Below are 13,175 nucleotides of genomic sequence, written 5' to 3' on the forward strand. Positions count from 1 at the left end.
TTGTTGCCATCGTGTATTCAAAAACCGCATAGGTGCTAATTAGTTATAAGCAACATCCAATCAAAAATACTTTAGTTTCTGAGTGCATTGTACCTCACAATAGGTCATATTATTTGTCAGATAATTTCATTCAAAATGCTCCAAAAGACACCAACAGAAACATCAAACATCAGCGAGCAAATAGCCAACACATATGGACATATAAAGATTTCATGCTTCTTCCCCTTGTTACATTTCATGCAGTAGTGATGAGGTCCAGACAATCAAACCTGATCTCCAATTGACCCATCACCACCCACTCTCTCTCTCCCCATAGCCTGACTGCGAAGCCAAAACAGCCCTGTCACACATCAAATCAGATTACAGCAAACTTAAGACAGACTTGACAACATGACTCCTACTACATCTCTAGTGAGTACAATCTTATGTAGGTCACTTTCCCACATAACAACCACAGCATGTTTGACTTAGAACTTATGGTCAGCGTCCTCACTAAAAGTCTTAAGCAATGAGATTTTCTTCAGTTGCTTATTAAAAACTTTCACAAAGATTTTATCCACAGATGAGCTGATTTATATTTTAAGCCTTTTGCATTGCATTGCACTGGCAAATTTTCTGCATGTTTTATGTATTCCTTCAGTTAGAACCAACAAGATCACACTTTTGCCTTTCTTTTTTCCTGCTGTTCTTGTACAGTTTTATGAAACGTCAGAAAAAAATATTTCAAAATGAGACACTAAAAATAAAGTAATGTATTTTGAAGCTTTTTGACTGCTGGCATGGGCCAGCAGTGATTATATGTGGACAAGAGTCAAGAATGATAAGTTAGCAGCTAATGCTAGCTTTAATAGCAAACTAAATCCATAAACTAGATAATATCCCTTTTTAAAAAAAATAATAATAAAAATCTGACAAACAAACGAAACCAATTATTTGCACCAGGATGTAAATGTGATATTTAATGTTATGTAGTCATATTTTAACATAGCGTTGAATCGACTACCTCACTATTAAACTTACACCCATCATTTATTTTGATGCTTTTTTTCTTTGGTGCAGTTTTCTACCAATGCATACGGTTCAAACAGATTGATCACAGACTAACAATTTCCAAAACAAGTTAGTGTGGAATAAATTCGATGTGATATATAGGTGATATGTATCATTCATCAAGCTAATCATGTAATGATGTGTATACTATACTACAACATGGACATTAGCATTACCATCCCATTCCAGAGAAAGAAATCAAAGCTGAATAGTTGAATGTTTACACACAGTGCTAAAACTTAATCATTTATTGTCTTTTTTTTTTTTTTAATGCTTCCAGGGTGTTTATTTTAAGCCCAACGTCTCTTGTTGCATGCCAGAAATAAAGAATATGCAACAATGTTGTTATGTTTCCAAACAGAAGCAATTAAAGTGATGAATTCACTGCCATTGTGGCTGTTAAAACTGTATCCAAATTGTAATGAGCTGACATTTTCCTTCAAAACAATGACATCACACTCCAAAGACCCTTTCTGTACACAATAGAAAGTCCAGAGATTTAGGTGATGTCAAACTCCCAGCCAATCAGATGAATAAATATTTCTGAGGTTTTGCTCATTCCAATTTCCAGACAAGACTTTATCCAGACCTCGAGTTGTATGACAAGATGGAGCATTAAGGTCTCTCTCTGTCCTTCTCCTCCATATCTTGACCTCCTCCTCCACCTCCTCACTCTCCTTCTCTCTGTTTTTCTCTCGAGATTGAAATTAAGTGAAAAAGCATGGCAGCTGGCTCAAACTCCACCAGATGTTCTTGGACAATAAAAGGAGTTATTGTTATCAGGTCACACCCACTGGAAGCTAAAACCAATCGGGCAAATGAACTAATGCGCTTTTGATGGGAAAGAACTCGTTCTTTCCAGTGAATTTTAAATTATGTGTGAAAAACTCATCATGCATAGACTTTTCCATAGGTTCATTTCAACATTGTACCAGATAAATAGCAAATGTGCATAACATAGATCTGGGTGCCAGCGTGGCTGCTCGATGCTAATAAGGTCAGTTCAGTTTTTCATTTCTTACAACTTTCAATCCTCACTATATCATCCTGGGTTTGGCCTCTTAGACTAAATTAAAGGAAATTTTAGTTCAGTGACATCTTTGTAGCACCCTGTGTACAAAGCAAGTTCCCAAAAGATTTTTTTCCCCGAGTTCTAAGAGCATCCACAGAGCCCCAACCTCATTTCAATTCAACAGCTTTGGGATGAGTTGGAGCAATGCAGGCATTATTGCTCAACATCAGCGCTCTCATGGAAATACTGAATCAAAACACTGGCTTTCAGAGCAGCATATTTCCTGGCAGAGTAACCTTCTAAATAATCACATGTTGTTCTAATATTCACAGTAGGTGTCCACAAACTCAGAACAATGTAGCAAATCTGGAAGGTTGGGGAGCCTTGGGCAGTTACATGGGCACACACTGAGGGGAAGCCAACTTTACCATCTCTTCAACAGCTTAAAAGTCCACCAACAGTAATTACATGAAAACTATGAGAAGAATTTTACAACTACTTATGGCTTTTTTTTTCAAATACACTTTTTTGGAAATGTATGTATGTATGTATGTAAAAATTAATGAAGAATTGATTTCCATTTAGAGTTAATATATCCATCCATCCATGTCCTTGCGCTTATCCAGTAAGGGCTGGATAAGCTACATATAGCCTCTTAAAAGGTCTTTTCTAAAATGTATAACATTGCATTTGCAGTATACACTGTGTGTCCTGTAAGTGTAATGATATTTGTGCGAACTGCAGGGTGACAGCACAGCGGAGCCAGGAGGATGCTGAAGAGATTGAGCGGGAGAGAAGGAGAAGGGCCAGGGAAAAGCAGAGAGGAGAGAAGAGCCCGTCCTGGCTCGAGCCCACCCAACAGAACCACTACACACAAAACACAGAGTAAGTAATGTTGTAGCACACATTGTTTGTCAGGCCTTCCAGCTTCTTATTCAGCTTCTTACAGCTTTTGCTACGTAAATATCAACAAGTCTGTCTAGAAACAGAAAATATAAAAGTATGTAATTTTTCTCGTCACATAACAAATAACCTTTTATCTTAGGCTTAAGCTGAGTTTTTTATAGTCTTCCACCCAAAGAAATGTTACAGAGCTGTAAAAGGATATGTATCCATCCATCCACTTACATCACTTTTAAAAAATATGTTTTATTGCTTAGAGAGGCTGTACTTTCATTAAACACAAGGACAGCTTGTGCTCTGTGAATACTTCACAGTAATAAATTGATAAACTTAAAACAACAAGAATTCACATCACAAACTTTGCAAAATGTCCAAGTTAAAGACTCTTCTAATGAGTTGCATGCATGTTTAGTCTTTATGCAGCAGTTTATAAAACTTAGGAATGTTAATCAAGTGAAGCTGGGATTAGTACACCAATAAGACAACCAAGAAGAATATTTAATTTGCTTGGATTGCTTTCTAGCAAGACTTCTCAGCTGATACTATCTGTTCCAACAAGGCTTGGTTTCTCTCACTAACCCAACCATTGCATTTACAGCAAACACTGAAGACGGGCTGCTCTTCATGTTTACAGCTCAGCCTGTCTGTGCTGATTGTTGTGGAAAAGCGTGTGTTGGTGTCATCAGTACATTCAGCCCAGTTACCTAGCCCAGTGATGCTGCAGGTAAAGGAGCTGAAAAAGCTGCTGCACCATCAGCTTCCGGTTGTATGGGCAGATGTCAGAAAGGGAATCTCTGGAGGAAATATTCCCATCGCTTGAGTTTATGATACTCAGCAAAAACTGCACAACTCACTCATCCTCTTATCAGAAAATGTCTGTATTAACAACTGTAAGTTCTTTTCCTGACCCATTGCCTTAACTACCACCCAGTCACATATAATTAGTTTGTGAGACACCTGTTATTATAGATTGCTAAAAGGACAAGATTTGAATTAGATGAATCTAAATAGAATTCCAGTTGCTAAAATCTGAAATGCTGAATATAATATGAACCTTTATAGAGAAATCTAGGGTACTCTGGAATTTCCAGTGGTGTAATGGTTAACACATATGCTTGGCAAGTATGAGGGTGACAGTTTGATTCCAGTGAGAGACACAAATCCCCTCTGAGTTTGCATCAGGAAGAAGATCCAGTGTAAGACATTCTGCCAAAGGACATCCAGTGCCTCCTGCTCTAGCAAGGGACAATCTGAAAATGGCTTTTTTTAAGAGAAACATTTGTGTAAAAACAAATTCTACTTGGAGTTATTTAGAGACATCAGTAGCTTTTAATCTGTTGCTGCTTATAAGGTTGGTTTGCTGACTTGAGGTTTTCTGAAACTGGAGGCAGCAGTGCCTCTGTTTGGTGTTTCCACAGTTATTGTCTCTGTTTCCATGGAGCTTGAAACCTAAGATCCCATATGCCACCTGCCAGCCATCTTTCAACAGTTTTGCCCCCATGAATATATTTTCTTTGTTTGCTCCGAAGCAAGCTCACTTGCTGCCTAACAAATTTAACTAAACAGAATCTAAACTTGACTATCAAGTTCTGAAAATGTGAATAGCAGAATTAACTGAAAATAAGAAAACTGACTGGCTTTCCTTTTATATTTTCCTACCTTATGTGGTCAGTTTGGAAAAAAAAATCAGTTCAGCATGGTTGGTACATACAGGTCATCAGATGTTGTGCATAAGACTTCAAGTCGTGGAGGGGGTGTAATCATAAGAGGGAATCATTTAAACTTGTGTAAGGGTGTTCCCAATGTGAGAGAAAACCGTATTAATTATTGATAACTATTCTTCTCTTGACTGGGATGGGCTCACTCAGGATAGTAGATTAAAAGCTCTACCTTTCTACACCTCAGACAGGTGAGCTCTCACACACAGAGTCAGAAAATTTCAAATGATCAGATTGGGTCCTGAACTCCATGTCTGCTGTCAAGATTTTATTTTATTAAAGTTAGTAAGATTCTGACCATTTTTGCCAGATTTACTGATTAGTTATTTTCCATCTTCTGCCTAACTTCACATTGACCTTTTGCACCACTGATAGTGATTATTGTAGTGATATTATAAACCTGGATGTCTGCCATATGGACTATGAATGTCATTAAGATTAGCAATAATGAAAACATGGTTAAATTACAATACATAAATTAAGTATTAAAGCTATTTTCTGACAATTATTTACACATTGTTTTTGGTTATACTATGTTGTGAGACTTTCAGGCTTTCCCATAAAGGCATGTGATACTTCTCCTTCCTCTGTTTAAAGGACCAATTACTTATGAGTACTGTGAAAATGTCCAAATCTCCCTAACACAGTCAAAGACTACATGTCAAAGACTACATGACTAAAAACACTGCACCCAAGGCCAAGGCTTCGGTTTCTGAGATCAGGTAAGTGATACATTTTCTGTGCTCTATTCTTAGGTCAGATGAGGAGCTGAAGCCCAGTTGCTCCGTGGGCCTGGATGAAGATGAAGGTTTCAGTGACTGGAGCCACAGGCTAGAAACCCGTAATGAGCAAGAGATGCAGAATGGCTGCAGGGCAAAGGAGCAGAGACCTTCAGTATCACCACCAAACCCTCAGAGTGACCAACATCAGGTGGATGAAGAGGGACAGGAGGAGGCAGGAGGACTAGAACCAAGGAGTAGGACCCAGGACACTTCAACAGAAGCTCCAGTGAAGGTCAAATAGATTTGTACCTTCAATGGCATACTAACATAGTGTTAAACCTACATCTTCAGTGCAGATTTACCTCACTATAGTGATCTGAGGTTCATTCAGACACAAGAGTTCTGGTTTACAGTTGTAGTAAGATGTTTACATACACTCATCATGGGCATGATTGCCATGTCATTTTGTTATTTTTTTCAGAGTGGAATGATTATACAGCGTACGCCTTTAATGACTTTAAAAACAAGAATTGCGTGCATAATGTTGAAGCATTCATATAGGCTCAAATTGTCATGTCTGCAGTGGCAGACGGTGAAGAGTGTAGAGAGAGAGTAGACCCAAATTCAGACTACCAAGACACAATTTAATATTAACAAAAAGTGAGCCTTTATTCCTGGCTGCATGAAATGCAAACAAAGCAAAGGGAGACTAATATTCAACTAACTAAACACTAAGTACATGGATCGAAATTACCTGGAACAAGAAAAACATGGGACTAGGAAACAAAGGGCAGACAGTCCAACAACAGGCAAAGGAAGACAGAGGGCTAAATACACAAAGGATAATGAGGGGATGAGAATCAGGAGGGAAACATAGCTGGAACTCATCTGACACAATGAGACAGGGAGGAAGCAAAACAGAACACTCTGAACACATCTCAAGGGACTATCAAAATAAAACAGGAAACATGAGCCACACACTTTGACACAGGGACTGGGGAAGAATCAGACATGGGAACATAACTGACACAAAACAGACACAGGCGATAAACAAACATGAAGACAAGGGAGACTAGACATGAAACGTGTAATACAGGGGAGGCACAGTGACAAAACCTAAAGACTTGAAACGAATAGTTATGTCTATAACTTCTGTTCCCTGAAGGAGAGGAACGAGGTACAACACATAAGTAAGGGATATCACGCCCTCGCATGTCCTGGCTGAAGAAACCTTTATTCACGTCTTTAAGGCAGATGAGGGCTGTATCCCAATTCAGGACTGCAGCCTTAAAGGCCGCATTTTAAGGCCGATTACGTCACAGCGACGCGACGAAGGCTGTCCCAATTCGAAGGATGCTCGAAATGCGGCCCTCAAATGCGTCCTTCATTTCCCTGAATTTTAAGGACGTGGCGGTGTAGACTTCGTGGCCCAACATATCCCAGAATGCATAGCGCGGCGGTGGGTGTGGATAATTTTGCCGAAAAAAAACTGCGGATGAGGGGCGCCCGAAGAGTAAACTTTAAGTAAGTACTGAATATTATGTCACTTATTTATGTGCAAATGTTTAATAACGAAGAACATTAAAACATTACTGTTGGCCACATGTCGGCAAAGTTATGTGACATTAGTGACGTTTGTACTAACTTGGTTTTAAAGCCTGTACTTTAAAATATACGCCGTTCAATAGCTGACCTTAATCTTACAGAGAATGATCAAAGCTCATGTAGAAACAAAAAAACAAATGAACAAAAGATTTTCTCCTTCAATTCTGTCAAACAATGCTGTATGAAACGTTTCCAGCTGTTAGTATTATGGTTGCTAGGCAACCTGGGCAGCGCAACGGAGGCTGGACCGTCCCATTTCACAAGCCTCGCACTTCCGGCCTTAGCGGTCTTTAAGTACGTGGCCCTTGAGGATTGTTGAGGCCGCGTACTTTAAGGCTGCAGATCCTGAATTGGGATACAGCCCACCTGCACATATAACCGCTGTCATCACAGTCATCCCTCAGTTCAATAGCCGCTCTTCACCGAGCCAAAATGCTCAGTGGGTCCACCTCGCCACCGATTGTGCAAGTTCCCCCACTTAAAATGATGACAGAGGTCAGTAATTTGCACCAGAGGTACACTTCAACTGTGAGAGACAGAATGTGAAAAAAAAATCCATGAATTCACATGGTAGGATTTGTAAAGAATTTATTGGTAAATCAGGGTGGAAAATAAGTATTTGATCACCTCAAACAAGGAAAATCTCTGGCTCTCACAGACCTGTAACGTCTTCTGTAAGAAGCTTTTCTGTCCCCCACTCGTTACCTGTATGAATGGCACCTGTTTGAACTCATCATCTGTATAAAAGACACCTGTCCACAGCCTCAAACAGTCAGACTCCAAACTCCGCCATGGCCAAGACCAAAGAGCTTTCGAAGGACACCAGGAAAAGTATTGTAGACCTGCACCAGACTGGGAAGAGTGAATCTACAATAGGCAAGCAGCTTGGTGTGAAAAAATCAACTGTGGGAGCAATCATCAGAAAATGGAAGACATACAAGACCACTGATAATCTCCCTCGATCTGGGGCTCCACGCAAGATCTCATCCCGTGGGGTCAAAATGATCATGAGAACGGTGAGCAAAGATCCCAGAACCACACGGGGGGACCTGGTGAATGACCTGCAGAGAGCTAGGACCAAAGTAACAAAGGTCACCATCAGTAACACACTACAACGGCAGGGAATCAAATCCCGCAGTGCCAGACGTGTTCCGCTGCTGAAGCCAGTGCATGTCCAGGCCCGTCTGAAGTTTGCCAGAGAGCACATGGATGATACAGCAGAGGATTGGGAGAATGTCATGTGGTCAGATGAAACCAAAGTAGAACTTTTTGGTATAAACTCAACTCGTCGTGTTTGGAGGAAGAAGAATACTGAGTTGCATCCCAAGAACACCATACCTACTGTGAAGCATGGGGGTGGAAACATCATGCTATGGGGCTGTTTTTCTGCCAAGGGGACAGGACGACTGATCCGTGTTAAGGACAGAATGAATGGGGCCATGTATCGTGAGATTTTGAGCCAAAACCTCCTTCCATCAGTGAGAACTTTGAAGATGAAACCAGGCTGGGTCTTCCAACATGACAATGATCCAAAACACACGGCCCGGGCAACAAAGGAGTGGCTCCGTAAGAAGCATTTGAAAGTCCTGGAGTGGCCTAGCCAGTCTCCAGACCTCAACCCCATAGAAAATCTGTGGCGGGAGTTGAAAGTCCGTGTTGCTCGGCGACAGCTCCAAAACATCACTGCTCTCGAGAAGATCTGCATGGAGGAATGGGCCAAAATACCAGCTACTGTGTGTGCAAACCTGGTAAAGACCTATAGTAAACGTTTGACCTCTGTTATTGCCAACAAAGGTTATGTTACAAAGTATTGAGTTGTATTTTTGTTATTGACCAAATACTTATTTTCCACCCTGATTTACGAATAAATTCTTTACAAATCCTACCATGTGGATTCATGGATTTTTTTTCACATTCTGTCTCTCACAGTTGAAGTGTACCTCTGGTGCAAATTACTGACCTCTGTCATCATTTTAGGTGGGGGAACTTGCACAATCGGTGGCTAACTAAATACTTTTTTGCCCCACTGCAAGGCCTTTGGTGCTGTACACCAGTGAGATAGCTTCTATAATCCTGTGGGACAGCCTCTGTTTAGACAGAGCTCTACCTTTAGTTGGATTAGCGAAGCAGAAAAACAGCTGGTCACACAAATGCACATTCTAAGCGCGCTCAATGTAGGTGTGTAGCACACGCACTGGACAAAGAGAATGCATCTTCCTCTGCTCCTCAGATGCCAAAGGAGGGGAGCAAAAGCTCAGCACCTCAAACTCCATTGAGCTATAAAATGCAGGCATGATCTTGGGAAAATAGGCAGCATTTGGACGCATTATGACTTTGTGGCCATCAGGAGAGAACTATGTGCAGGAGGGATGCACAGACAGCACATGAGGACACCCACCCGCTTTGCCGAAGCCAAAGCAAGAAGGAATGGAGTCTTATTTGAAAGAAATTTCATATCCACAGATTCAATGGGTTTAAACAGCACCAAAGACAAGTCCCAAGCAGGGACACTGGACTTAAGCATGGCTCTCAGCCAGCGAACCCCTTTCAGAAAATGTATAGCAAGGGGATGTGCACCTGGTGTCAGCCTGTCAAAGCCAACATGACAAGCAGATATAGGTGCTAAATAAACCGTAATTGTTGAAAATGAAAGGCCCTTATTGAGCAGCTCCTGCAGGAATGTCAAAACATCCACAATAGCCCTTCGGTTATTTTTATTAATTTACTCAACCTTCTTTAGCTCTGAACAATGTCTCAAAGTAGTGTTTAACATGAATAAATAGAATTAGACATAAAATAACTGCATTGAAAATACAAATACGCACTGAAAATGTATTACAAAATACAGAAGCAAAATACAGAAGCCGTGTGTGTGTGTGTGTGTGTGTGTGTGTGTGTGTGTGTGTGTGTGTGTGTGTGTGTGTGTGTGTGTGTGTGTGTGTGTGTGTGTGTGTGTATAAAGATCTGCTACCCAGATCTTTATTCTTTTTTTCCTGGTTTGTTGGAATGTACACCTTGAAGAAACAGCAACCTCTGAAAGGTACCAGGTGCTCATCAACTGTCACCTCAGGGCCTGCATTGTACATAGCTGGTATGTCTGTGAAGGTTCTCAGTCATAACATAACTGGTAGGCGCTCCACCCACCTGTTCAGTGGCCAATTCAGTGGGTCATTCAATGGGTGTCGTTCAGCAGCCCATTCAATGGGTCGTTTAGAGACCCATTCTGTGGTGTTGTTCAGTGGGTGTCGTTCAGTGGCCCACTCAATGGGTCGTTCAGTGGACTATTCAGTGGGATTCCCATTCATTTCCTATGGCGATCACCTTTGACCGGGAACACCACAGATGTAATCAAACACTCAAAATTCAACAAAAGAGGCGATAATCACTGTGAAATGTTCTAGTGCATGGTGTGGAGGATGCATAAGGCCTTGAGGCAATCGGATGTAAAACACAATATTTATGAGTGCTTTAAGCTGTAAATCGGTCAAATTTGACCTGAACACAACAGGAAGGATAGAGCACTGAAATGGGAGAGTGTGGCGGTCCTGGCACCATTGCTCGAAGGCTCGCCATTTGTAAGCATACAAGCCTCTAGTAGATGGGGCCCTAGCGCTCTGAATTGTTGCTACTAGGTGGCAGAACCTTAGCAATCAAGTTTGACCTCTCAGGAGGTAAGCATGAAGGTGCACAGATCACGCCACAGGCGTGGATGAACCACTTCTCCTCCTGCCTGAGCGAGGAGGTCCCTGCGGATTGGAATCTGCCAAGGACTCGCTGCTGCTAGCAGGCTGATTATCTCTTCATACCATGACCTTGTGGACACCAAGGGGCCACTAGAATCAGAGAGAGAGACTGCCGACACACTGTCTCTAGACCTGGAGATATCATTTCCACTGGGGGGAAATGCATACAGGAGCATGTCTGGCCATTGGTACAACAATGAAAAACAGCGGCGACACTTAATGTGGTCACCTGAACATTTAACACACCTGAACAGGGAGTTACAACCTGAGGCATTTTGTGTGCAGGGGGTTTGTGCTTGGAGAGAACTTAAGTGGCACCTTTTGGGCGGCAACAGAGGGGTTAAAGTAGCGTCTTCCTGCTGCTGGACCCCTTCTCCACGCGGAACCACAGCTAGGAGGGCTGAGGCTTCTTCCTTCTGGGCGTTGGGTTCCACCGGGGGCTCCAGACCGATTGGCGTGGAGCTCGGACTGGAGGATGTGCTCCTGCTGGCAGCACACCCACTGCGGCAGTAGGTGCTGGTCTCTTGCCAGTCGGCAAAGGAGTGGCGGGCCTGTGAGGGGTAGCTGCAGGCTTGGGCCTCGCCTGACGTCAGGGGATGATGTCGCGCAGAGCTTAAATGTCCGAATAACCCAGCCGCAGACACAGATATAAAACCCTGTCCATATCCAGGACGTCAGAGAGGGTCAGCCACACCTCTGTGCCACTACTGTTGAAGCCCAGGGAGAGCGCTGCACAGCAGGATGCACGGAGGATGTAATCCGTGGCGACTCTGACCTTGTTAAGAAAAGGTGCCAGCGGGCTGTCATCAGGAACCAGAGATCCGAGCTCCGCCAGGCACATCGCCTGGCATGTCTGGAGCATAGTGACGGAGCTCATGGCACAGTGCCGGCCTGAGGGATTTTGGCCATTGCGGGCTCCGTTCGGAGGAAAAATCGGTCTGCAGCTTCTCAGCAGCACGGTGAAAAAGGGAAAAAAGAGAGGCGTCATCGTGGCCAACCGGTGCAGCAGTAGCGGCACACTGGGCAGACAATGAGCTCTCCTGCTCATCCTCCGACAAACCATGGATGTCCAGGCCGATGTCCAGCATGTCATCATCTTCCTGGGAAGCGCTGGAGGGCTTCAACCCAAGCTGAAGTCCATTAGCGCTCCTCCATGGTTCCGGCTCATCATCGGCTAACCCAGACCTTCCCAAAGTGTCCGGTTATCCACCACTGAGGAAGCATTGCAAATCAAAAGGGAGGAGTAATCAGTATCATGATCCAAAGGAGCCGTTTTACGGACAGTGGACCCCTGCATGCCAGAAAGCATTTGAGGCTATCATTGACAAGCTAACATCGCCTCCAGTCCTGGCCTTTGCTGACCCAAAGCTGCCTTACATCCTTCATACAGATGCGAGCACTAGGGGCCTTGGAGCAGCCTTATACCAGGAGCAGGAGGGACAGCTGCGGGTTATCGCCTACGCGAGTTGAGGTTCATCGTGTAGTGAGTCCCGCTATCCAGCACATAAGCTCGAGTTTTTGACTTTAAAGTGGGCTGTAACAGAGAAGCTGAGTGACTACCTCTATGGCAATCAGTTCACCGTTGTCACAGTTTCAAACCCTCTGACCTACATCCTCACCTCAGCAAAACTCGATGCAACCAGCTACAGGTGGTTGGCGGCCCTCTCTACATTCAATTTCAGACTCCAGTATCGTTCTGGAAAACAAAATGGAGATGCCGATGGACTCTCGCGTCGTCCTCATGGCAAGCTACCTGATGACCTTACATCTCAAAAAGAGAGTTCGCAAAATAACATCTGTCAGATCCAGACAATATTGACTCAGTCCATCAGGATGTTGTTCATGCTATCTGTGAGAAACAGTTTGTTTATCATTCAACCACCTCTGAAGCTTTGGGTGATGATGCAGGTATATCCCTTGTCAAAAGTCTTGCCATTTCTGAAGATGCTGTACCTGACAGTTTTGAGCACGAAGAGACGTTGGGAGGCCTATAAGTCATTCCCAAACTCTCACAGGCAGATCTCAGAGACAGCCAGAGATCTGATCGGTGCATCAGACATATTATCACCCAGATGGAGAGTGGGAAGAAACCCCCTCCCACATTGAGGAAAGAACTTCCAGACGTAGTCCTATTGCTGAGAGAGTTGAACAGGTTCGAGCTGTGCAATGACATTCTCTACAGAACACGCCATGAAGGTGGTAGTAAACATTATCAGTTGGTCTTACCTGAAGACCTGCGAGAGTCTGTGTTGACAAGCCTACATGACAACATGGGTCATATGGGAATAGAGTGCACACTCGATCTGGTCAGAGCAAGGTTCTATTGGCCGAGAATGTCCTCAGATGTGGAGAAAAAGATAAAGACCTACCACAGGTGTGTGCGCAGGAAAACGTTACCTGAGAAGGCTGCACCTTTGGTGAA

General features: G+C 43.1%; 1 protein-coding gene across 2 annotated transcripts in view; it reads left to right on the plus strand.

Annotated features, from left to right (window-relative positions):
* lsp1b (lymphocyte specific protein 1 b) overlaps nt 1-13,175 on the plus strand; it is a 59,435-nt gene that overhangs the window by 2,846 nt on the left and 43,414 nt on the right. For both annotated transcript variants that reach the window (XM_086294442.1, XM_086294443.1), the window contains exons 2-3: nt 2,807-2,947; nt 5,439-5,697. In XM_086294442.1, coding sequence (XP_086150568.1) covers nt 2,807-2,947; nt 5,439-5,697 — 400 coding nt within the window. The remainder of the gene's footprint in view (nt 1-2,806; nt 2,948-5,438; nt 5,698-13,175) is intronic.

This window comes from Aulonocara sp. 'chitande type north' Nkhata Bay, linkage group LG1 (assembly GCF_057382095.1).
Source record: "Aulonocara sp. 'chitande type north' Nkhata Bay isolate Kocher_YH1m ecotype deep benthic linkage group LG1, A_spYH_male_GT1.1, whole genome shotgun sequence".
NCBI lineage: Eukaryota > Metazoa > Chordata > Actinopteri > Cichliformes > Cichlidae > Aulonocara > Aulonocara sp. 'chitande type north' Nkhata Bay.